This window comes from Nyctibius grandis, chromosome 4 (genome assembly GCF_013368605.1).
Source record: "Nyctibius grandis isolate bNycGra1 chromosome 4, bNycGra1.pri, whole genome shotgun sequence".
NCBI classification, from domain to species: Eukaryota; Metazoa; Chordata; class Aves; order Nyctibiiformes; family Nyctibiidae; genus Nyctibius; species Nyctibius grandis.
Genome location: NC_090661.1, coordinates 87,170,421 through 87,194,808, shown reverse-complemented (window position 1 = coordinate 87,194,808; position 24,388 = coordinate 87,170,421). Strand labels below are relative to the sequence as shown.

At 46.0% G+C, this 24,388-nt stretch overlaps 2 protein-coding genes across 3 annotated transcripts in view; both read left to right on the top strand.

The window, feature by feature from the left end:
- EXOC6 (exocyst complex component 6) overlaps window positions 1-15,738 on the top strand; it is a 97,477-nt gene extending 81,739 nt beyond the window's left edge. For both annotated transcript variants that reach the window (XM_068398200.1, XM_068398199.1), the window contains exons 22-24: window positions 13,552-13,664; window positions 14,124-14,135; window positions 14,608-15,738. In XM_068398200.1, coding sequence (XP_068254301.1) covers window positions 13,552-13,664; window positions 14,124-14,135; window positions 14,608-14,740 — 258 coding nt within the window. In that variant the 3' untranslated portion in view covers window positions 14,741-15,738. The remainder of the gene's footprint in view (window positions 1-13,551; window positions 13,665-14,123; window positions 14,136-14,607) is intronic.
- An 870-nt stretch (window positions 15,739-16,608) lies between these two features.
- CYP26C1 (cytochrome P450 family 26 subfamily C member 1) lies at window positions 16,609-24,085 on the top strand. The gene is made up of 6 exons (XM_068399329.1): window positions 16,609-16,800; window positions 16,876-17,100; window positions 17,230-17,505; window positions 19,196-19,351; window positions 22,948-23,436; window positions 23,723-24,085. The coding sequence occupies exons 1-6, from the start codon at window positions 16,609-16,611 to the stop codon at window positions 24,083-24,085; spliced, it is 1,701 nt and encodes a 566-aa protein (XP_068255430.1).
- Window positions 24,086-24,388: the final 303 nt, after the last annotated feature.

The following is a 24,388-nucleotide window of genomic DNA, read 5'->3' as shown; positions in this document are numbered from 1 at the left end:
CAACTCAGTGCATTCAGATTCTCCTTTCTTTTTGCCAGTCTAATGTCTAAATAAAAATCTTTGCTTTTGCTTAGGATGTACGAGAAGGATACTAAAAGTGGCTCTTTCATTTTAAGCGCTAACAAGATATTGAGCCCTGTGGAAGTAGAGATTTGGTAATATCATTAAATGCACATCCAAGTGATAGTTTTGGGAACGCTAATATGTTCAGTATAGTGCGTAAGTCTTGTATCCATTGACATAGAGGGTAGTTTAGAAAGTTCACAGTGAAACAGAATAATGTTGAATAATTCCTAGAGAGAAATACACAGGTAACTGGGGAGGTGGCGAGGCTAACCTGCGTAACTGGTAGATTGAAAAGGCACAAGCTGAAAACTCAAACGTAAAACAGTCCCCATAGCTTAATTAAATAAAACCAATAATGCGATTTAAACTTCTTTGAGTTAAAATTACTTTAATAAGGGTGTTAATTACTAGAGGATTAACACTGCTTACATGTGATAATAGATGTGGTCAGTCAATAAAGGGTGAGAATAATGTTCGTTTAAGAAGCAAAAGAATCTAGCACAGGATTACTCACCAGAAAGGGATAACATTTCAAAGTGGCAAGTAAACCAGGGGAAGAGGTTTTCAAATTGCAGGAGGCATTAGAGGCTGAATTGTGCCATCATTACTCAGCAAAAGGTCCATGTATACTGAGATCTATTGGAGCTGAGATATGAAGAGTAATTATTACAAATTACATATTACGTAGTTTGGAATTTTTCTCTCTTCCAGAGCAATTGTAAAAATAATTTTTCAGATGAAAAATTTTAAGAAAATACTGTTGTATGAGAAGTGATGAGAAAAGGCATATTCTAAGGGAAAAGATCAAATTCTAAGGAGAATAATTTCTTGAAAATATGTTTCTTAGAAAAGAAGTAATATTGAACTATTGACATTAAGCAGAAAGGGTTTTTCCGGAAATGTTTGCAAACATAGCAGCAGGAGAAGAAAGATCTTTCATAAAAAGCCAACAAAAACAAATTCTGAGTTATCCAGGTTTCTTGTTACTGCAACTTAGTGAGCTCAGATGCCTTTTCTGAACCAAGTTATCTAGACAAGAAAAACAAAAACAAGTACAAGGATTTTATACGGGCTGTAGTATTTGCTAAAATGATTTTAGAGTCATTTGATAGATATAAATGTGGAAGTAAACATCTTGGAGTAGCTGAAGAAGAAAGTGAAGGCTGTCCAGGAAAGAATATGAAACTTTTGTGTACTGATTTTGGCTTTGCTTTTAACTTGTCTATATTTACATTCCTGAGCTACTGATTGTGGAATTCCTTGTCCAGTGGTTCCCAGGTCTAGTATAGCTTTCCCTAAGGGATGTAACTTCATCTGCTATGAAGGGTGGTTATGCAGGCATACCCTGAACGCACTACTTTGGAAGAAATAACTATCTGTTTACAGTAAACTCATGATGAGCACATCTGTGAGTGTTTGTGTCTTATGGGTTGCATCGGATTTTTGTTTCTGGATGCAAACAAAATTATGCTGTTTTCTGGCCTATTATGTCTTAGATTTCAATGGCTTTCCACGTGTTCTAAGTCAGCATCCAAGATCAGCTGGGATACTTTATTGAACAGTTGCTGTACTTGTATCTGCTTCCTGCAGAGGCTTTTCAGAGAGACGCCTTGTATATGAAATCCTGAGGGCTTTGATAGCCACCTAAGAGAAGAATCCAGTGTGCTGAGACTCTGTGATTTTTTTCATTTAGATTTGCAGCTTTTTGAGAACTGCACAAATCTTAAAAATAAAACCCCAAGAAGTTCTAGATTAAATAACAATTAAATTGTTGTGTTGAAACAACCTGTTTTCCCCTACCTGCTGTAGAGCCCCGAGTTACCTCAGTGGAGATGATATGTTTCATAGTGCACACTAGAGATCACTGGCCTCTGTGGAGACCAAATGCTGCAGAATCAAGAGATGCTTATAACCATTATAGACCTGATATTTATCCTCCTGATAGGCTGGAAGCCTCAATCTCTGTAATAATGAAATTTCAAAATTTTTCTTAGATGTAAGAAAAATTTTCCTCTGGTGTTTTGGTCCAAGTCAGAATATGACAAGAAATAACTGGAAAGCTAGGAGAAGGAAATATCCCATTCTACCACTGTATCCCTAATTCCCAGTGGCCAGGTTGGCGGCTTCCTGGGTCAGTTCTGTGAGCTGCAGCTTCACACAGAGAGCTGAAGTCTTCGCCTCCTCTGTGAGCACCAGGCTGATGTGGTGGAGGTGTGCCTTGCTTACTTGTCTTCCCATAGGCATCAGTTTACATTTGCATGCCAGGGCCGTGTGTCTAAAACTCCTTCCTTCAATCCTAGAAGTAATCACACTGAAATTTAAACTTGGAATTGTAATTATGCTTGGGCAGACCATTACGGATGTTTAGTTCCAGGGTACAGCGGCCTGACTTTATAGATTAGATATGCGTGTATACAAGGACAGTTTGGATTAGTTAGTTCAAAACAGCATTTGTCAGATAATGACTTTTAGTGGTATGGTATGTATACTGACCTCTGGTGAGACTGCAGGCTTCTAGAGTTACTCACATGGATACTGCTAAATATTAAATATGACAGATGGGACAAGAGTGTTCAATTCCAGAACACACTATGGATGTTGAAGTGAGCTTGTTTTGTGTTTAAATTTTATTTCAGTTACACCAAGTTAGCTGATTTTTAACTAGTCCCACCTTCTCTAAACCAGTTAATTTTAACAATAGATTTTTAAATGTTTGAATACACCTTTTTAGTGAAACACCTCAAATGGATTTTTACAGGAAGAATTGAGACAAATGATACAGTTTTAATCACACAAAATGTAATTTAAGGTACTGTGCCACATCACGTGCCATTTATGGCATTATTTCAAAGACAAGCAAATACTTAAAAGCAAGTCTGTTACAAGTCTCATGCATTTGAAAAAATAGTGCTTATAGAAAATTTAAGTAAACAAAACTCTAAAAATTACCTCTTCAGTTAATAATATTTTTCGTAAAATTTCACTGTTTAAGTGCTACTTGCAAATCTGTTTAGAAAACAAAAAAACAGAAGCCAAGTGAAAATGACAGCTTAAGTTTAACTGTGCTATATTAAATGCTTCATAATTTAAAAACCCGAAATAGTATTTTCAAAGTCTCGTTCAGGTTAGAGGTGGATGTCCTGTTTTGGGGGCCTGCACTTGTCACCCCTGCGTGCTGTTTGAGCGTGTACGCCTCTGAGTCAGAAGCTCAAAACCAAAACAAATGGTGAATGACCTGACCATTGCATAATACACAATTTTTAATCCACACAAATTCTACCACTGACATAGTTTTATGCTTTGTCTAAAGGGACTTCGTGTACGCGCTAACGGGCTTGACAGGAGCAATTTGGCCCAAGCCCGTGCCCTCTGGAGCCTTGACTGTCTGCCAGGCTCCTGCTTTTCAAACTCTTCCCTGTTTCTAGACTCAAAAGACAGTTCTTTTCTTCATAATAAACATTTGCACTGTAATTAAGCAAATCTTCTTTGAAGAGGTATTACTTGTTACAATATTGTGTATTGCATAGGGCCTAGCTATTTATATTTGCCTCAGTGACTATTTTTCAGTAACTTTCTTCAGATGTTACATCTTGGGCTGCTTGAAGATTTAATGGGATTTGTAAAAATTATACATTGTGAGTGTTTTTCTGGTCATGGTAACAGCAACAAGCTTGTTCACCTGACTACAACAGCAAGCGCTTTATTTTGTAGGCAGGCCTAAGTTCATTTGAAGTGCCAAAGAATAAAAAATGTATTTGGGCTTGCTCATGAATATAACAAGACCAGGCATCTCTCAGAGTGTACCTCAAAGTCCAGATTTTAGGAAAGAATTCTGTCCTTTCAGAGAATTTAGGTTATAAAGGACTTAATTGAACGCAAGTAACTTTTGGGTTTTTTTCTTAACATAACAACAATTCCCAGTGGTTCAGCTGTCATAACCTCTGAGTTTATACATAATATCTTCACAAATGTGTTGAAGATTGCATCCCAACATTCATGATAGTGGCAGATACGATTTTCACTTCTAATTTGAAACAGATGGAAGCATTTAAATATAAAACTTTCGTTCATGTGAAAATTTAAATTTCCCCAATTTAGCACAATTTCTAAATGCATAGTGCTTTAAGAAAAAAAGGCACGTTTTAATGCAGTGGCTTAAAAACTGAAAGACACTGGCTTTCTAACACAAACTATCCTTCCTTTGAAAATCCAGGGCTCAGTTTTCAAAGCATTGCCTAGGAATTTAGCCTGCGACCCCCATTGACACTAATGGGAATTGCATAGCTTAAGTCCTTGTAACATCACTTTGAAAATGCGTTTGTTATACCAATCCAGAAAAAGGGTAGCATAAATTGTAGGAAGACATTCACAGATCAAGAGATCAATTTACACTTTGAAACACAAGACCAATGTGTGTTATTCCAGTTATGTGATCAGTAGGGGGGATTTTAAAATTCACCTCATTCACAAAACAAGTCACCAGGAGTAAACAAAACAAAATATTTTGGCAAGTGGCAGGCAGACTTGCTAACCAGGCTAACAAGATACTTGTCAGCAGTAACGAACACCAACTGATTAAGTGATAACTGCATTCGGTTGGTGCAGTGTTATTCTACAGTTAGCAAACTGGTTTTTTTCCTTGTAGCTGGACTTAGATATCTGTATTTTAAAATACTTTTGTTCCTTTGCAACCAGGCAGTGTTTAGAGTGAACAAGAGTTGTCTTTGTCCAGTTCTGATTCTGGTCCTTCACGTTTTAGTTCCAATCTAGTAAGTGCTTTCATGGTGTGCATGCTTTAATAAACAGGGAGATAACATTTGATGAACTAATGGGGGTGTTATCTTCATGTTCATGCAAGGGTTTTTTGTTAATTTGCTGGAAATAAGCGTATACCTGTGTAATGTATATTCATGTGTACTTGTGCATGAAACATAAGCAGAGACTAAAAAGAAAGAGTCCTTGTTGTGTAGCTGTATTGCTGCAGTGCCTATGAGTTCAAATCACGGACTATGGCCCCATTATGCTGGGCACAGTATAAATAAATGTTTTAACCAAAGGAAGACAGCATTGCCTCAGAGTTCACAAACCGATGAGATTATAGCTCCACTGAAAGGTTAACGTTGTGTCAGAAATTATGAAACAACAATGATTCTGGTAGACAGGCTTCCTCTTTGGTCATCAAACCCATTTGTTCTTCTGAATACAAGGTGTATATAGGGACAGTGTGAGCTTCTTGGGGTGGGAGATGTTGAGGAGTGGGATGTTTGTGAGTGGATTTTGAGTTTACTGTGTTTAAAATGAAAAAAGTCCCCTTCATCTTTGGAGTTTTTTAGCTCCAAACCCCAATACAAATAGTAATAATTGAAATATTAATATATTTGCTATTCCTTTATCTTAATGCCTTAAATGATACATAGCTAACAACAGTCACGGGGCTTTTTTTCCAGGTCAAAAGCCATGCATCCTCAAGGAAAAAATTGCAATGATATTTCTGTATTCTTTCCTAATAAAAGATCGGGCATAGCTTGCAGTTGTATATGCTTGGCACCGTTCCTTTCCCAGAAGAGTTCACCAGTATTCTAGACTTTGGGATTTTTTTAATTAAAGAGGTCAAAATCCATTATATCTAAATTTCAAAGAACTTACCAATTAGCTGTAGTCTGCAATGCCCAGCAGGTGGCTTTTATACTATTAAAGGGAGATTGTTTCCATCTCTGATCAAAGCAAAAACGAAACAAAGGAAAATATAAAATATTTTACTGTACTGCAAACCACACGCTGTGTAGGTCAAAACTGTATGTGAGAGACTGTTCAGTCGTAGCACTTCAAGAAAAACTTCTATACATTTTCACACTGTTCCTCATGAGGATTTTAATGGTAGTGTCTAAATCTGTTTAGATTACTGATTAGCTGAGAAGATTAGACAGCTTGCTATTTCCTAAAACGAAGATTTTAGCATTTTCTCATTTAAAAGTAAAAGTAAAAGTGCACAATTAAGTAGATTAATGAATTTACTAGAAGTAAAATTAGAAAAAGCTGAGTGTGCCGGAATGTCACAAGATGCAAAAAAGTTCCAACTGGCACTTTTCAATGAATCTAAACTTCCCCGATTTTTACCTACTTAAAAGAATGTTTGTGACCTTTTGACCCTTTTGTTATCCCTTACTCAGAAAGGCCTTTATTCTGTAAGGCTTAGGTATAAAAAAATAAAAAGAGCGTTAATGGCATAACAGTCCTTTCTGATCACCCTGTGTAAGATGTTTATGCAAAGTGTCAATAGAAGCAATTGGCCTAACAGTGTGACAACCTGCTTTGCTTGGAAATGGGCTAATCTCCTGTTTGGGTTATCCAGAGGTCAGGTAAGGATTTCTGCTTTTCCACTCCCGTAGTGCGTGGGTACATAACCTGCAAACACTATAGGGCAGAAATCATAAGCAACTGAGCCCAAGAATGCCACAAAGCGGTTTTTTTGGTTGTGGGTTTTTTTTTTTTCTTCAGTCTTGCCCTTTTAGCTTTTCCTGATTTTTTTTTTTTTTTTTTCTCTGCCTTCTTTTAATTTTTCGATTCCTGGTCCCATCCCAGAAAGTCTACTTGAGCATGTAACACAATGACGACAGGGCCTCTACCAATATCATTACCTGCTGCTTCGCTTTGGGTTGTTTTTTTTAAACAGGCATCATCCCACTCTTTTTTTGAAGTTCACGTGGAAACCTACTTTAAATCTCAGTTTTTGAGGGCTGCCCCTGTTGCCCTGTCACAGCAGGCTGGAGCTCAGTGAGAGCTCAGGCAAGCAAGACAGGCCGGGCAATGGGCCTTGGCGGGCTGCATGCTGTGAACTCCTGCCTCACTGAATCAGCTTCTGTGTGTTTTTATAACTGCCTTTTTTTTCCCTGTTAATTATGTCCCAAGGCTGTGGAAAGACAGCATTTATCTGTTCAAACAGACTAAGCAGCAAGTGTTCTGACATGTTTATCAGGCAAATTGTACCTGACAAAAGGTAATTACATGTGCAATCAAGTGCAGAAGTAACTGGGTGATTAGGGGTTAATAATAAACTGTTTAGCATAAGAAATATTCAGCTTGTGAGCAAGAAGAGTGGGCCAGAAGGACATAACTGACAGTGATACATTAAAAGAATTACTTTTCTTTTGATGGAATATTTGACTTTACAGAAAAGTAAGCAGGATATTAAGTGTACAACTCCTCATTTTTATCTCCAGCTCCGGAATCACTGGTGCCTTTTGTACAACCAAAGCTATTTACTGACAGTCTTGCTACTTCAGAAGCGATAACGGCACCATTCCAACTTGTACTAAGCTACCTTGATAATCTACAATTAGGATTTTTGTAGTATAACCAAACGAATTGATGTTGTCTAATGGACATTGCCCCCATTTCCTTCTGCAAAGCCCTTGTCTCCTACTTCTGTCTCTTTTGCAGTGTTGACTCTATCCATAGCTAGTTCCCAAAGTTGCGTTCTCTTCCAAGTTCATTCCTGACAGTTGTCCAAAAGTAAAAAGGAAAAGGCATCTGTATGATATTTGAGGATGTGACAAGAGGCTCAAACAGCATTGAAAGGGCCGGATGGTCAGTTGCAGCAGTTCCCAGTGCACAAAATTCTCATGTAATTACAACATGGCTTAAATACAGCACTACGGCTGAGCTGCTCAGGACTTTAGGTAATATAAGACAAAGCTTTACTGAGCAATGATTACTAGTAATTTCTATCCAAACGTGGCCATATCACCTAGATATTGGGAAAAAGCAAGAGTACTGACGTTGAAGTATTGGTGCAAGTGCCCTATTTGAAACCAGAATTCTGTCTCTAAAATCTTAAGAACTTACCCCCCCGCCCCGTAGCATCAATATTGTAATGTTATGTGTTAACCCAACCCATTAGCTATCAAGGTCTTGAAGTAGGACTTCTTTTAACCAAAAAATAGTTTAGTATCTTTTACAATAAAATTGTGGTATTTAAAATAAAAGTATTCTAGTTAAAAGTAGCAGTATTATCTGTATAATGTAAGAGATTACTATATCCTTTTGTATAAGTGTATATAAACACCTTTTTTTTTTCCAAGTGGTGTTTATTTTGAGCAGAAAGAGCTAATGTTAGACATAAAAAGCATTTAGAAAATACATAGACATGAACAAAAAGTTAGAAAATCAAAATATTGTAGGGCATCATTCAAAATGCAAGTGCAGAATAGCAACCGGGGGCTTAAGTTATCTATAATGTTAGAAGTATATATTTGACTAATAATGTTGTGGTTTGTGAAGGCAACACAGTTTAATATACAGTAAAAGGAACATGCTGCTCTCTGATCATCAGCCCTGATGGTTCCAAGATGTTAGATAAAGGTTCCCCTTCTATCACACCTTCAGAAGAGGCAAATCCTCTAAATAAGGCAGAAGTGTATACCCTATTGATCTTGTAAATGTAATAACTAGACAGTCTATTGGACACTATCTGGTATACTAGAAAGGATAAAACTTGTTCCTTTTTATTTTTTTTTTTTTGTAATGACTCAGACACACACACAGGTACACACACTTCTCTGCAAATTATTCTTAGTCAGAAGGGCTTCCGTTGCTCCTAGGGAAGCATATTCTGCTTCATTATAAAATTCTCAGGTATAGCATTGCCTGTCTTAGCTTATTCTTATTTTTCATGGTTGTTATGGGATAAAGAGAGTACAACAGTGCCATTGTTCTTGCGTAGTAGAGTGCATTTATCTGTTTTATTAGGTGCTTCACAGTGTTTCAGCTGCGTGATAAGCTGGTCCTGACAGAGCACCCTCGGGTGGCTCCTGAGGTGGGGCTGAGTGGCTGACTAACAGCTCCTGGTCTGTGCTGCCGCCAGGCTCAGAGTAGCGGGAGACACTGCCTTTCTGTCTGGTTTGAAGTATTTCCTGCACGTGTTCACTTTGCAAAGATGCATGTGCAAAATAAACATTTTTTCTACTGTAATTTCAAGGCAAACAATGCACATTCTAACCTGGAAGAAGTCGCAGCCAGCAGCTCCAGTGTGATGTGCTACACTGTGTGGATTTTTATAGATTTTTAAGGCAGGAAAATATTTATTGCCAGGACCTACTCTGTGCATGTATTTCTCTTACTACAGTGCATGTCAGTGTGGACCATTCCTTGCTAGGCAATACATCTCTCTTTAGTTATTGTCTTGGTAATAGTGACAGTTTTAGTGGGTAAAATAGTAGTAGGGAAATGTTGCTTTAATTTGGCCTTTAATAGGTTGATTCTAATTGCCACAATAAGAACTACTGTCACGGAACCAGCAAATTCTCCTGTACGTCATGCTTCACAACTAAGATGTGGGGCAAGCTCACCTGAACTTAAATCCCCTAAATGTTTTTTTTTTAATTGTAGCTGATACTTTTTGGCAAAATTAATGCTTTTACAATTAGACTTGCCCTTGGTACAATTTTATTTTTCCATATTAGTAGTAATCACAGTGTTCAAAACTGCAGAGATTTACAACCTTCTTTTATTTCAGGAGAACTTAACATGTTGCACATATTACATCTCTCTAGTATGAGTCATGTCAGCATGTCAAGCTAAATCCACAAAGTATTTCCATTGTATCTTCACCTTGAGTACCGTGCAACATTACCAAAGGCTGTTCCCTCTCCTTGTGGTTTTGACACACCTAGTCCCTGTCAGATTATAAAATCATTTTAATATGCATCTATTGTGAATGAAAATACAGCAGAAATATAGGGAAAAAGTTGTGGGTTTTTTGTCTTCTCTGTTGAAGGGTTGGCCAAGTTTTTCTGATGAATTTCATGTAGCTATCTGTTTGCATGAATTAAAAAACAGACTTTTTGCATCTTCATATTCTTCTCTTATTTTCAGTAATCTTTATGTATAAATTTCAAGATAACTTTATCCTTTACTAAAATAAAAATCATCTACCAAAGGATTAGGTAGGCCAGTGCTTCATTATCTTGTCTTTCCAAGACTATGTTCAAATCACATGAAGTAGCCCAAATATTTTTCTGCATCTTTGAATGGATGGACTATCTTCCAGATAATATGCCTGCAGCCAAGACAGTCCCACTTTAATAGAGGTCTTTCTATATGAGGAAGAGGAATTAAAGTGCTTCATTTAAATAAGGCACACATTTTTGGAGCAAAAGGCAGTGTAAGTCAGAAAGGAACAGAGCAGCAGAAGGGGTCGCTACCTCTGCAGCATGGTTGCAGGAGTGAAGGTGAATTTGGGGTTGTGCTCAAGGGAAGCTTTGTATGGGTGAATTGAAGTTATTTCCCATATACGTGTGATGGTCCTGGGACCAGCAGCTCATTTCTATCCTTGCTGCTGTTGGCTGCTCGCCAACCTGCTCCCCTCCAAAGTGCCTGCATTGACTGTACATCCGCCAAGTGCCAAGTCGGATGCAGGTGATATGAATGACCAGGACACAGATCCGAAGAGCTGCACACCAGGCAGCTCTTGCCCACCCACAGCGTACAGTACGTGCTGTCAAAGCCCATTACATACAGCAATATACCACAGCGCAGAACTGCAGCTGTGAGGGGGTCAAAACACACAATGCATAGTTGTGCACAGAAACAGTCTGGTCTCCAGCAGTGTCTGCAGCTCCGTCGCATTTACTCCAGCAGCAGGGCACGTTTGTCACTCTGCAGCCCCTGAACGTGTGCGCAGAAGGTGGGAAGGGTGCTATGATTGAGTGGCCTGTGTCATTTGATTGCATGTCCCTGGTCCTTCGTGTTACCTGCCACATGTCATGACAGCTGCTTTAACTTAGCGTGAGGCTCGTTGTGTACAGCTCTTTGACCAAGCATGGAGCAGTAAAGAGGCTCTGGGTACGTCCTCCTTGCTGATAGTGTTTCTCAGGGTGTTCACTTTTCAGAGCCAGGACTGTCTTGGAGTGTGCAGAATATGCTTAATGTCCTCTTGGGACATTGTTTTACCTTACATGTTGAAAAGCAACAGCCTCCATGGTCTGTTTAGAGACCTACATGGCTACCTGTGTTTGGTCAGGTGACAAATGAGGTGTGATCTGCCACCCCAGCCATCACTATCACTGAGATGTCCCAGAGCCACAATACAATGAGATGGTTGATTCAAGCACTGGAAGTATGGTATGAAAATCGCTCATGCAATATTGGCAGGAAAGTTTCTTTGAACTTGTCAGCACTGTAATTGTATCAGTCATCGATGGCTTTGGGCCACATGTTGCTAAAGGGATACAGAGCTTCAGGGTTGTTTAGGATTTACCCAGAATCCTCAGTTTCAATGTTACAATGGGGATAAGAAATGAAATCTTTCACCTGTGATTTACTGAACACAATTGCTGCAGGGGCATTGGCACGGTCCTTTCTTAAGGGCCATCTCCCATGTGGAGTCCATGACAAGTGGTATTGTAATTAGTAGTAATTCATTAATACATTCTGCTTGCTTCTCTGTAAGAGAGAGAGAGAACATGAAGTCTCCAGATTATATAGTTTGGTCTCCTGTGGTTGTCAGCTTTATCCTCCCAGCTTGTGTTATGCATCTGCGTGTCCTAACTGTCTTCTCTTTTGATCAGGCTTTTGAATATATCATACAGCCTCTATGAGGACTGGGCACTTCCAACTATTGTAATGCAGCTAATAAGAAACTATGAGTAACATGCAGCAGCAACTGAGGCCGTAGGTTTCACAAATGCCACTAATTCCTGAGTTTTCAGAGCCTTCCCAAGTCTGTCTGCTTAGTCACTAAAGGCATATTCTCCTCTCTCCAGCTCAGTAGGAGAACTGATGGTACCCATCCTGAGAAAGCGCTTTGTGAGAAAGCACTGCTTGCATTTGACCTTGATGGCTATAATGGATATGTAGTCAGCAGAGAATGAAATAGCCTCCTTGCTTTTTATACACCTTTCACCCAAATGAGATAGCCAAATGTGAAATCTAGATCTCACTGAGGTTTGTGATGGTCCCTGGAAGGCTTTGGAACGACAGAGCAGTAACTGTGTCAGAGGTCTGTTATAAAGCCAGGAAATGTTACTACGTATTCACAAAAGACTATACTACAAATTAGGAAGGAGTAATTAGTTAGAAAATAATTTATTCAAATTAGACACTTGATTTGAAAATAACATAAGAAAGGGGCTAGAAAGTGGAAAAATTTGGAGGAAAAAAAGAATGTAAATTTGAAGCTGTGAAGGCTGAGTGTATGCTTTTATTTTGTAATTAAGTTGGTGTTATAATTTTGGGGAAAAGCATTACTGGAGATCTGTGATGTTTTATCAGACTGAGAAGTCTGAGTTAAGGCAAGGCTCTCGGAGGTGCAGTCCTGCTCTTACTGTACCCTAGGAAGTCAGAGGAGCGGGTGCCTGCTGCAGCTCTGCCTGCAGGAGCAGGGGCTGCTGCTGTCCTGCCCTGGCTGTAACAGCTCTGGTCTGGCTTAGCAGAAGCAAATGTTTAAAGTGAAAAAGGCTCTTTATTTAAATAGTAAAATGGTCTGTTAACGTTTCTTAAAGTGGTCTTGCTACAGAAAATCCTGTTCCATCCCACCTTTCCAGCATTACTGATGTAGCAGGGGCTCTAGGTTACACTGAGGACTCAGCTCAGCGGAGCAGCCATAGGCACTGTGAGCCAGGGTAAAGTGTGGCTAATAGTTCCCCGTGCTTATTTTAACAGTAGCTTTGGCTAACAGGGCAGCCTGAGAACAAGCCCACGTTAGCCCTCAGCAGCAGGACAAGGCCAGGCACCAGACGGTGCGGGGGAAGCTGGGGGTGCCCCGCCACTGACATCAATGGGAGCGGGGCCTGCCAACCTGCAGGTAGCCGTGGGAAAGGCTACACAGAGCCGGGCTGCCCATCCCCTGGCCCCGGGCAGCCTGGGCAGGGCTCCTGGCAGTGCCTGGCCTGCACCCCGTTATGGTGGAGGGGGAATTAGAGGTTGAGGGCTGTGAGGGTACGGGCTGCTGGAGGTCAGGCATCACGTCCGCTTTTAAAAGCAGGCTGTTTTGTTGAACAGCAGCTCTGAGATCGTGAGTCAAAGGCCTGATTTGAAACTGCGGCCAGATGTAGGACTGCGCTTGGAGGCTTTTTTTTCCCCCATTTAAGTGTTTGGGGTTTGTTTGGGCCAGAAGTGTGCCCAGGGCTCGGGGCTGAGTCACGGGGATCAGTCACCATGGAGAGTGCAGCAAGGGTTGTTTAATTCCCTAATTGAGACTACCTGAACCTCTGGTTTAAATTACTGAGTGGCAACAGGCACGAGTATCCCCTTCTCCCTCCCTGCGGTAAAGCAAGCTCCCGAAACACCGAAGCGTGAAGCCTTTCGCATCCCCTCCTCGGGCCGAACCTGCCCAGCCGCCTCCCGGCGCACAGAGTGGGGCGAGAAGGCGTTAGAGAAAGAAACGGGCAGGTGAAGGGGCTGTCGGCTCCCGGCGAGGGGCTGCGGCCGGGCGCCTCCTCCCCGCAGAGCCGCTCCGGGCCCCCTCACCCGCCTCTGCCCCCCCAGCTCCTGGACCTCTTCATGGTGTGGGACTGGTCCACCTACCTGGCTGACTACGGGCAGGCCACCTCCAAGTACCTGCGGGTCAACCCCAGCACGGCCCTCACGCTCCTCGAGAAGTAAGTGAGGGGGCCGGGGCCGGGATCGGGATCGGGGTCGGGATGCGAGCGGTGGCGGGGCGGGCGCGGGGCAGGGCCGGGGGCCGCAGCGCTCCCAGCCCGGCACCCACGGGCGGCTGCGGGGCCGGGGCCGGGGCCGCCCTCCCGGCAGCTGCGGCGGCGAGAGGCCGGCGGCAGCGCGTCGCGGTGCCGAGAGCCGCGGGCGGTGCCGCAGCCCCGGGGGCAGCTCGCGGCTGCCCGAGTTGTCGCTTTAGGGAGGGGAAATGCGGGGGGTTTCGCCGTGGTAAAGCCGGTGCGAGCGTTTCGGCTGGCCCGGCGAGTGGGTTGGGGAGGGCGAGTTGCCGCCAGCCGAGCATTAACCTGCTTTTAAAAACCGCATCAAAATGTCCTGTGATTTAAGGGCAATGTCTAACGGTGTGTTCTTTCCTCTCCTGCCTGCGATGAAAATGTATTTTGCAGAATTCACAGAGGGTACGTATCGCCGATATTGTTACAAAATCTTGTTGCTTCAATTTATTTTATTTCTTGAATTTCGTTTTTAAATCCATTGATATGGGAGATCAGCAATAACGATATCGGGTAATTTGACAGTGAACAAAACACGCCCGTTCTCTGAGTCTGAACTACCCAGGGAGGCAGATGATACTGATGGGTTTTGTGTTTTGCTTCTCTCCTAACACAATTGGTAGGGCCAGATGCCTGCCAAAGTGATATTTGCTTAATACTGAGGGACGATTTGTGAAGTAATATTTGTTAAAATGAGTTCCACATTGTAGAAGTTTAATTTAAGAACACATAGGTGACACGGTTTGTAATCTTTCAGTTCTTACTAGCAGAAAGATCAAAAGAGGGACGAAAGTAAACCTATTTAAATAGTCAGATTTTTCCTTTTCAAATTATATCTCTAACATGTCTGTGTCATTTGCTTTTTTTATTTCTTCAGAATGAAAGACTCTAGCAAAAAGAACAACATTTTTGCTCAGTTCAGGAAGAATGATCGTGACAAGCAGAAGCTAATAGAGACTGTAGTAAAGCAACTTAGGAGTTTAGTGAATGGTATGTCCCAGCACACATAGGCCTGTTAAATCAACGGTATCTCATCATGCCAAGAGGTATTTCTTAGCCGTTATTTCTACTAAGCAAACAATGATATCAGTTAGGACATTTGGTTGACTGAGTAAAGGAAAAAATGCAGTGGACGGCTTGTATGCAGAGTCTTCAGCAAACAATTCTTTGTATGTATTTTTAATGGATCGAATACTATTTTGTATATTGTAAACAAATGGTGAAAAATGAGACTGTACAATAAAAACCAGCTCAATCATATTGTACATGGAACAGCTGAACTGTAAATACGTTATTTAAATATCTGTAGACATTGTGTCCAAAATTTTGCTCTGGGTAGGAATTATTTGAGAAATAATCCCTTAGTTGCTCTTTTCTGGATGAATCCTAATTTAATGTTTTTTAAGCATTGAGATACTTGCGTTTCAGGTGCCGCCTATCGTTTTCCTGCATTAAATAAATGTATATTAGCCTTAAAGTGATTGGACATAATTTTGTATACCAGATTTTGTAGTCTGGAGGTATGAAAAAATCTGATTTTTAGTACCTTTGAAAACTACCTGAGAACTAGACTTGATATTTATTTAGCATTAGGGCTTACAGGCTTTGTTCTCCAAAAGGGTTTAGTCTTGAGGTTGTGAATGTAAATAACCATTTGAGTTCTTTACAATGTGACTTTTTGTTCTGGTTTGGTTTTGTTCCTCAGGGTTACCATTTCTAACTGTACTTTTGTAAGATCCTGGGTTCTTTTCCCCAGGTTGCAGTAAGGAATAGATTTGCCACCGTTTTCATGCCGCATCTGTTTGTCAGTATGTGCTTTCTACCGCCAGACCCATCCCAGCGATCTGCATTTCGTCGCACAGGTCTCTTTGCACTGTCCCCTCCTGGCTATTTTAGACACAAAGAGAATGTCTAACAAATACAAACCAAATGGAACGTGTAAAAATAATGTACATTTTCGCTGTATTTTTAAGTTATTGACGGTCTAAATACAGTAATATAAACCTCACCCGTATTCCTGTTTAATTTCACGCACAGGAACACGCCTCAGAGCTGCTTTCATGGGGACCTGTACAGGTCCCGGCTTTTTGGGGATTTAGCCCCGGGGCAGGCGAGCGGCGGTCCGGGCGGCCCCGGCGACGGGGTGCGGGCCAGGGGGCTGCGAGATCCCCCCGACTGCCGCCGGGCTCCGGGGCGGCGGGGGCGACCGGGCATGGCCACGGCTGCGGAGAGGGGCTGGGACACCCCCCGGTCGGGGGAGACCAGGACGGGTCTCGCTGCCTTCCCTGGACGGCGGGACGGGCTGGCCCGAGAGGACGCCTCGGGGGTCCCGGTGGGGAGGGGGACAGAGCCCGCACCCCGCGCCGAGGGGCAGCCGTCCCGCCGCGGAGCCGGTCTGCCCGGGGCGGGGGGCGCCTTGGCCGGCCGTGCCGTGCCGTCGAGGGGGGAGCCCCGAGGGGCCGGGCGGGGGGCGGGAAAGGGGCACCAAACCGCCGGCCCCGGGGAGAGGGGGGCTGCCCCGGCCGCCCCCACTCGCTATCCCCGGTTCTCCCGCTCCAATCACCGCACTTGGCCGCGCTGCTTAAATATGCAGCGGAGACGTCATCTCCGAAGCTGGATCGGGCGTAAGTGGCCAATATCTATATAAATGTGGCCGAGGGGCGAACCGGCAGCAGGAGGCGAGCGGGGCCGGGCGGGCAGCAGCCGGCAGGGCCAGCCGCGGAGCGCCCGCCGCCGGCAGCGGAGTCGCGGGGCGCCCGGCCCCCCGCGTTTGACAGCCGCCGGGGCCGCCCCTGGGGCCGCCCGCGCCCCCGAGCCCCCGGGGCGGGCACCCGCCACCGCCCCGCGCCCGCCCCGTCTCCCGCCGCCCGGGAGGAGGATGCCGGCGGGGCTCTCCTGTCCCGAAGTGGCGGCGCTGGCGCTGCTGGTCCTTGCGCTGCTGATCACCCTGTGTCGGCACCTGTGGGCGCTGCGCTGGAGCCTCAGCCGGGACCGCGCCAGCGCCCTGCCCCTGCCCAAGGGCTCCATGGGCTGGCCCTTCTTCGGGGAGACCCTGCACTGGCTGCTCCAGGTAAGGCGCGGGGGAGGGGGACGGGGTGGGGAGGGGCTGGCAGGAGCCCCGGTCTGACCCGCAGCTCGTCCCCAGGGCTCCCGCTTCCACAGCACCCGGCGGGAGAGGTACGGCAACGTCTTCAAGACCCACCTCCTGGGCCGGCCGGTGGTGCGGGTGACGGGCGCTGAGAACATCCGCAAGATCCTGCTGGGCGAGCACACGCTGGTCAGCACACAGTGGCCCCAGAGCACCCAGATCATCCTGGGCTCCCACACTCTGCTCGGCTCCATCGGGGACCTGCACCGCCAGCGCCGCAAGGTGAGCCTCGCGGGCACCCTGACAGGGCACACAGCCCAGGCGGCACCTCCTGCCCAGGCTTGGGCCTCGGTGGCATGTGGGACCCCCCACTTTAACCACCTGCCTCTGTTCCCCCCCTTCTCCTCCTAGATCCTGGCCAGAGTGTTCAGCCGTGCCGCCCTGGAGAGCTACCTGCCCCGGATCCAGAAGGTTGTGAGCTGGGAGCTGCGGGGCTGGTGCATGGAGCCGGGCTCCATCGCAGTTTATTCCTCCGCTAAAACCTTAACTTTCCGCATTGCAGCTTGGATTCTGCTGGGTCTCCACCTGGAGGAAAAGCAGTTCAAGGACCTGGCCAAAACTTTTGAGCAGCTGGTGGAGAACCTCTTCTCCCTGCCCCTCAACATACCCTTCAGTGGGCTGCGCAAGGTACTGCCACCTGCCCTGCTCCCTCTGCCTCGGGGTAGGGGCCCGGGCCTCAGCGTCACAGGATCCCTGTCTCCAGGCCCGCCAATGGGCGCTTCCGATAGGCCAGGACATCCGCAGCATCCCATTCCAGGTCTGAGGGCCTGGTGTCTTGCCCACCCCAGCTGTCTCCCCTTCTCTCTGCACTTTTCACCTGCTTCTGGTTGGCTTCCAGCACCTCCGGGCACTGGCTCTAGCTCATTGCACAGCGCAGGGCTCCTCTCCTCCCTCACACCATATGTTGCCTCTGTTGGCTCTGGTTAGTCCATCATGTCTGGTCCTGTCCCATCTCATCCCGCCCAGACTCATGTCAGCCCACAGCAGAGGGGTCTGTGGGCATGAGCACAAAGGCAGGTGGGCACAGCGCACCTCAGGTTAGCACTCCCTGTGCACCTCAGGGTAGGCCAAGGACTTGAGACCCTCTTATGGTCCTTGGTCCCTTGTCCCCAGCAGCAGAGAGACAGTGAGGGGTCCTGGAGGGGAACGTGGCAGAGGGACAGTCTCCTCTGCCTCTTTCAACCCGCAGTTTCTTCCCTGCTGCCCTGCCCCTCTTTGCCTGCCTCCCCACACTCCTGCTCTAGGTATCAGTCTTGTGTCCCATCCCTCCTGTCCCATTTCAGTCTGCATTCCCTCCTCTGGCTTTGGGTTGTCCACCCCACCACAGTTCCAAGTCTCCTGCCTCTTTCAGGCAGGTCTTGCCCAATCTCTTATTTCCACTGTGAGCTCTGCCCCACCGGGTCACCTTACCCAGCCAGTCCCAGTTCTCCATCCTCCCTGCTGCTCTTCTCCACCAGTTCAAAGCTCTTGTTTTCCCTGTCCAGTTTCCCTCTGCAGGTTGTCACCAGTGTGAGCTTTCACCCCCATCCTATCCCTCCCTGCTCTCTCTCAGGTGAGCCACAGCCCGAGACCAACCTCTTCAACTTGCATTTAGGTCCCCTTATTTTTCCCCTTGCTCCCTGCCCTAGTTCCTTCGTCCAGTCCTTCCCATCTCAAATCTCAGCCTTTGTATCTTCCCAACATCTGGTCATGGCCATTTTTCATCCCAAATCTCTGGTCCTTCTGGCTTTTGCAGGAGGCATCTTAATACAGATCCACACACTGACTCCATTGATCCCACTTTGCAAAGAGATTGCTGATCACTTGACTTGCTGAGATTTTTATCTAAATGCTTTGCTGAACAGGAGTGTAACACAACTGGAGATGAGCTGAGTCTGATTAATGTGTGATTAATCTGCTATACCCTGGTAAAGCCTCTCATTTGTTCGTGTCTCAGATGTTCCTGGCTGCTTGGACTTGATTTTATTAAGTTACTTCTTGTCTCTTTGGACAAGCTTCTTTTGGACCTGACACAAGTGTTGGTTTGTTCAGGGCAGATGCCTCTGGACTCAGTACCGTGGGTTTACTGCTGTCTTTTCCTCTCAGAGTGTTTCTTAGGACTTGTCATACTTGATTCACAACAGCAAGGCAACAGAATTTGCAGCAGTTCCCCTCAAACTGCTGCCTCTTGCAAGGCTCTGGGGCTGGGCAACAGATTAAACAGTTCTTGCTGTTACAGATCCTGGGATTAGGAATTGCCAGGCTTGGGGTCCCCCCAGTCTCTCTGGAGCGGGGGGCGGTTCCTAAGGCTCTCCTGAACTGTGTCTGCCTCCTGCAGGGAATCAAAGCACGGGACACGCTACATGAGTTTATGGAGAAGGCTATACAGGAAAAACTGCAGAGAAATAACCCAGAAGATCACAGTGATGCTCTGGATTTCATAATAAACAGTGCCAAGGAGCACGGCAAAGAATTAACCATGCAGGAGCTAAAGGTAAGGACAACCTCCGCCTTGCAGTGTCCCTTCTGACTCGGTGGCTGTTTGTGAGACTTGGGCTGAGGGGCAGGAGGAGGGTTGTGTGGGGACTCACCACCAGCCACTGGCTCCTGCCCTACTCTCACCCACTCTGAGGACACCATCTCCAGCGCAAGAGAGAAAGCCTGGACTTGGCATGCTCATGTGCTCTTGTAGGATTGTGTCTCTTTGCACTAGAAGAGAGCTGGTATTTTAAAAAGGAATAAATGCCTCTTCCACGTTTCTTCTTTGTGGCTGCCAGGCTTCAGCCTGATTTAGGATGCTGGTAGGGTTATGTGGCTGTGCTAAGGCTCTGTACATCAGTGTGCGCTCAGTAACCTCGAAGATACTATCTTGGAAACATTTAGAGCTAGTCGTGTGCTCCTCAAACATCCCCCAGCCTCTGGCATAGCACAGTGTGTAGATCATGTCCCCGTATTCCTCGGGGCTGCAAGACCAGAAATCTCTGAGATGATATATTAAAATGGGTCCAGGGATAGAACGATGGATTCCAGGTCGTTCCCTATCACCTCATCATTGATTAGATCATCTAGCTTGTGGATTGCTATGATGCAACATGATGCATCACTGTGACTTAGGGATGAACCCAGCAGTCCTCACCAAGCCAAAACTACAAACTGAATGTGAAGAATGTTTTGCCAAAGATCTTGGGAAAAAATTGTCGTTAGTACTGCATCATTCATAGCTCCAGGTCACTTGGTGTCAGTGAATGACAGATGACGCTGCATTTATATAACAAGTTTTGAAGCAGTTTTGCATGGGTATAGCAGCTGAATATAGTTTAAAAGTACTTGAATATAGTTTAAAAGTATTGAACTTACATAGTTTTACCATTTAGGTATTTAAGGAAAACTATCTAAAGACTAATGTTTTAGAAATATTTTGTAAAAGTGTAATCTCTAAATCTAAAATATTTGAAAGACTACAGCAACTATTAGATACAATTAGAACCCAACTATTAGATACGATTAGAACCAGCATATATTCTTAAATAATTTTATTATAATTATTTATTATATTTAGTCTAATAGAATGGTTTTTATTATAATATAATTATTTTTAAAATATAATTGCCAGATTCAAAATGTGATTGATTAAGACTGATTAATCTCTGATAGTATTCACATGGATATTACACACAAATAATTACATGATCTCCCATCATGTCCCTGGCTCTGACCACAAATGGAATAAGGGGATATTAAATGTAACATGGAGGGACATGGCAGTGACCTCTGGCCAGTTGATTCAAATGATAGTATATTCATATGCTGCCCTGTACCTTTACAGTTGGAAAATTTCTACCTTGTGTTTAACAAAATGACTTGCAAACCGAATGGCCTATTCTTGCAATTACGGCAATATTCTCCACTCTAATAAAAGAGTAGTAGAGCTCTCATCCAGTGAAATGGTGTAGTTGGATAAAAAGGCCAAAGCTGTCTCAGAGTTGTGGATATATATGACTCTGAGAGACACTCCAAGCACTGGCACACACTAGTTACTAATTTGCTTTTTGTTCAAATGATTTTGAAGGACTGTTTTCCCAGAAATTTTCCTAAGTACACCGTGATTTGCACTGCTGGCAGGAACTCAGCAGGACCCTTGAAATGTAAAGGTCATTAAAAAGATGTCACTTTGCCAAAAGTACTGTTTTAAAACATTTAAGATCTTGGAAGGATTAAAAAAACTACCATCCTATATAATAGTGCTGTCACTGGCTGGATGGGTGGAACCTTAACGCAGCTGATCCTGCCTCCCAGGACGGGGAGTCGGGCTGCAGCACAGGGACGATACTGGTGAGGCTGTGGGAAGATGCTGCCTCACAGTCACTGGTTATGCTGGCCTTGTAAAAGCAGGGAGGGAAAGTCAGCAGCTCGGTGTCACAACTCACGTAGCAGCACTGTCAGGGGTTGATGAAGGGAGTCATAAAGGCTGTTATTTCAAATTGGAGAGCCTGCCCTAAATTCCTTGCATGTTATTGAAATGTCTTGGGTTTTAATTGCAAGTGGTGGAACTGAGAGATTTCTTTTCATCTGGGTCTGCTACCTTGTGAATGTAAAAATCCCTGCTAACGCCTGCAGGAGGTGTGATAGGGGTCGACAGGGATCTGTTATTTCAGAGGTTTTATTTCAGCTGAAAGATGCCCTTGAGAGCTGCACTTTGGCAAAAGCCTCTAGTCCAGCCAATATATGGCGCTGGGGATGGTAGCAAAGAATAATCCTTGTTACATTACCCTTGACCTTACCAGACTTGGCTCCAAGTACCTTCAGGCTTCAGGTGTCCTTCCCTGTGTTTTTGGCTTCACCTCTCCAGACACCGGTTGTGTCAGAACAATTTACAATCCAGATACAGAGCTGTGTGAAAGGAAACTGCTCTGTTTCCCTGGGGGGGTTTGCTCTACTTTGCCCCTGGGCAGGAGCGATTAGTGCCAGCCAGGTCCCAGTCCCTCCCAGGGTGGCAGCTCCCTGTGCTCCTCCCTCCGACTTCTCCCATGGATTTTGGGTCTGGCCTCAGCGCTCCCAACCCAGTGTTACGGAGCCGCTGGCAGCTTCGGATTGTGCTATAAGTTTGAGCATTATGTTTGCTGTCGGAGACGTGATGTGCCATGACCCATCTCTGGGCAACCCTTAAGCTTTGGAAAACAATTTCCAAAAGTTGATCACATGGTGCTGCAAACAGCCCGCAGCAACCTGGCATGTGCTGTGCCATATAGACCCTGCAGACAGCCCCGGAAAGACTGGGAGGCTGCGTGGGGACCCATGAGCCGGGACAAGGCATGTATTACGGATTTGACTGTGCTGTGGTTCATCAGAGCTGGTTACCTCCTAACTTGTTATGGACACATCTGCTACCGAGCTATCTGGAATGCTGCTGTGCTTCAGGCTGTGAAGCTTGAGAAGTGAGCAAGGCCTTTCCCTGGTATGTGCATCCCTGCGCGAGAGCTCCCTGCCGGCCACAGCACCTCTGGGGCTGACCTGCTATAGCGCAGAGGTCTTTCTGCTTTCGACTGTCTTGGTTTGAGTCCCCTCCCAGACAAGCAAATGGTCGATTTTAACTGGAGGTGGATCAAATGCAACCCATTTTAGCTGCCAGCGCATCTAAGATTTATGCATAAACACACAGCCTCGTAACCCCTGGCTGGGCAGGAAGGTAAAAGCTGGGTGCAAAGGGGAATTGGCAGATGACAGTAAAAAGCGTAACGCTTGAAATGAACTTCACTCAGTATGCTAAAATGCGTGTTAAAATGCTTCTTGAAAATTTGTAAATCTTGGGAGGAAAGCTCAGAAGAGCTGGGTTGGAGGTGATGTGTACTCATCTCATTCGTGTTTCTGCATCAGTCACCTGGCAAGTGGATGTCCAGCTTGTATAGAAATGGAAGAACAAGTGTGTCTTGTTTTGGTCCCTGCCACCCCAGGGTGGGTGCAGGTTTGTGGAGAGCAGAGGGGGGGCCAGGGCCCTCTGCACAGGGACAAAACCTGCAAAAGGTGAGAACAGTCTGAATCACAACCAGTTTAAAATGGCATTCAAACTTGTTGCCTTCCTTCCTCTCCCAGGAGTCGGCGATTGAGCTCATATTTGCTGCTTTTTTCACCACGGCTAGTGCCAGCACCTCCCTGATCCTCCTGCTACTGAAGCATCCCTCAGTGATTGAAAAAATAAGGCAGGAGCTGATGTCCCACGAGCTGTACCAGCAGTGTGAGCGCTGCCCTGTGGGATCCTGCCCGGACACCCTGACCGCCCAGAGCAGGGACAGTGAGAAGCCACTTCTTCACCCCGCAGCCGAAGATGCTCGTGAGGACCAGAGCCAGCCCCCAGGCCCAATGGAGGAAGGTTCCCTCCAGTCCCACAACCCGCCAGAGCCCACCTGCACTGGCCCCCAGCTCCGGGCACCGTCGGGGCAGAGCTGTTGCTGCCCCTCGGACATCAGCCTGGAGAAGCTGAGCCGCCTGCACTACCTGGACTGTGTGATTAAGGAGGTGCTGCGGGTGCTGCCCCCCGTCTCCGGAGGCTACAGGACGGCACTGCAGACTTTCGAGCTGGATGTAAGTGCCTCGCACGCCCATGGGCTGCTAGGGAGCTGCTGCCTGCTACTGCCTGCAAGCACCCCGTGTCTGTCACAGTGGTGGTGCTTGGCAGTGTAGCTCAGGGGAAGGTGGCACCTAGCAACCTCAGTGGGTCCCAGCTGGGCTGGGGAGAAAAGGAGCTGCAGAGCTGATGGGCAATGTGGCGGGGCTGTCCCCAGGCACCCTCTGCTCACCCTCCACCAGCACAGCCGGCTGCATAGGTGTGTCATGCTCCTCTCCTCCCCTCTTCTCTCCTCCTCCCCAGGGCTACCAGATCCCCAAAGGCTGGAGCGTGATGTACAGCATTCGTGACACACATGAGATGGCCGCTATCTACCAGAGCCCCCCCGGCATCTTCGACCCAGACCGCTTTGGTGCTGCCCGGATGGAGGCCGCGGGCCGCTTCCACTACATCCCGTTCGGCGGTGGGGTGCGGAGCTGCATTGGCAAGGAGCTGGCGCAGGCCATCCTCAAACTGCTGGCCATCGAGCTGGTCAGCACGGCCCGCTGGGAGCTGGCCACCCCCAGCTACCCCGCCATGCAGACCGTGCCCATCGTGCACCCCATCGATGATGGGCTGCAGCTCTACTTCCACCCCTTGCAGCCTGGCTGTGGCAGCGAGGCCTGAGCCCCGGATACGCTGCCTGCTCAGCCCTGGCATCGATGCCCCTCCACGGCTGCCGGGGCAGGTCTCTGCTGCCCCAGGCTGGGTATGGCACTTGGTCACTGCAGAGCAAAACCCCAAAGGGCTTTTTGGTTTTCCCCTTCTGGTGAGCAAGCCAGCCGGGAGGGTCCTGCAGAGCCCTGCTCCTGAGCACCCGGGTGAGCCTCAGCCCCAACCCCAGAGGCAAAACCCACTGAAGCTGCTGGCAGGGAGCATCCCCCATGGGGGCTCAGCCAGCCCCTGCCCCATGCAGGTTTCCTGTCACCA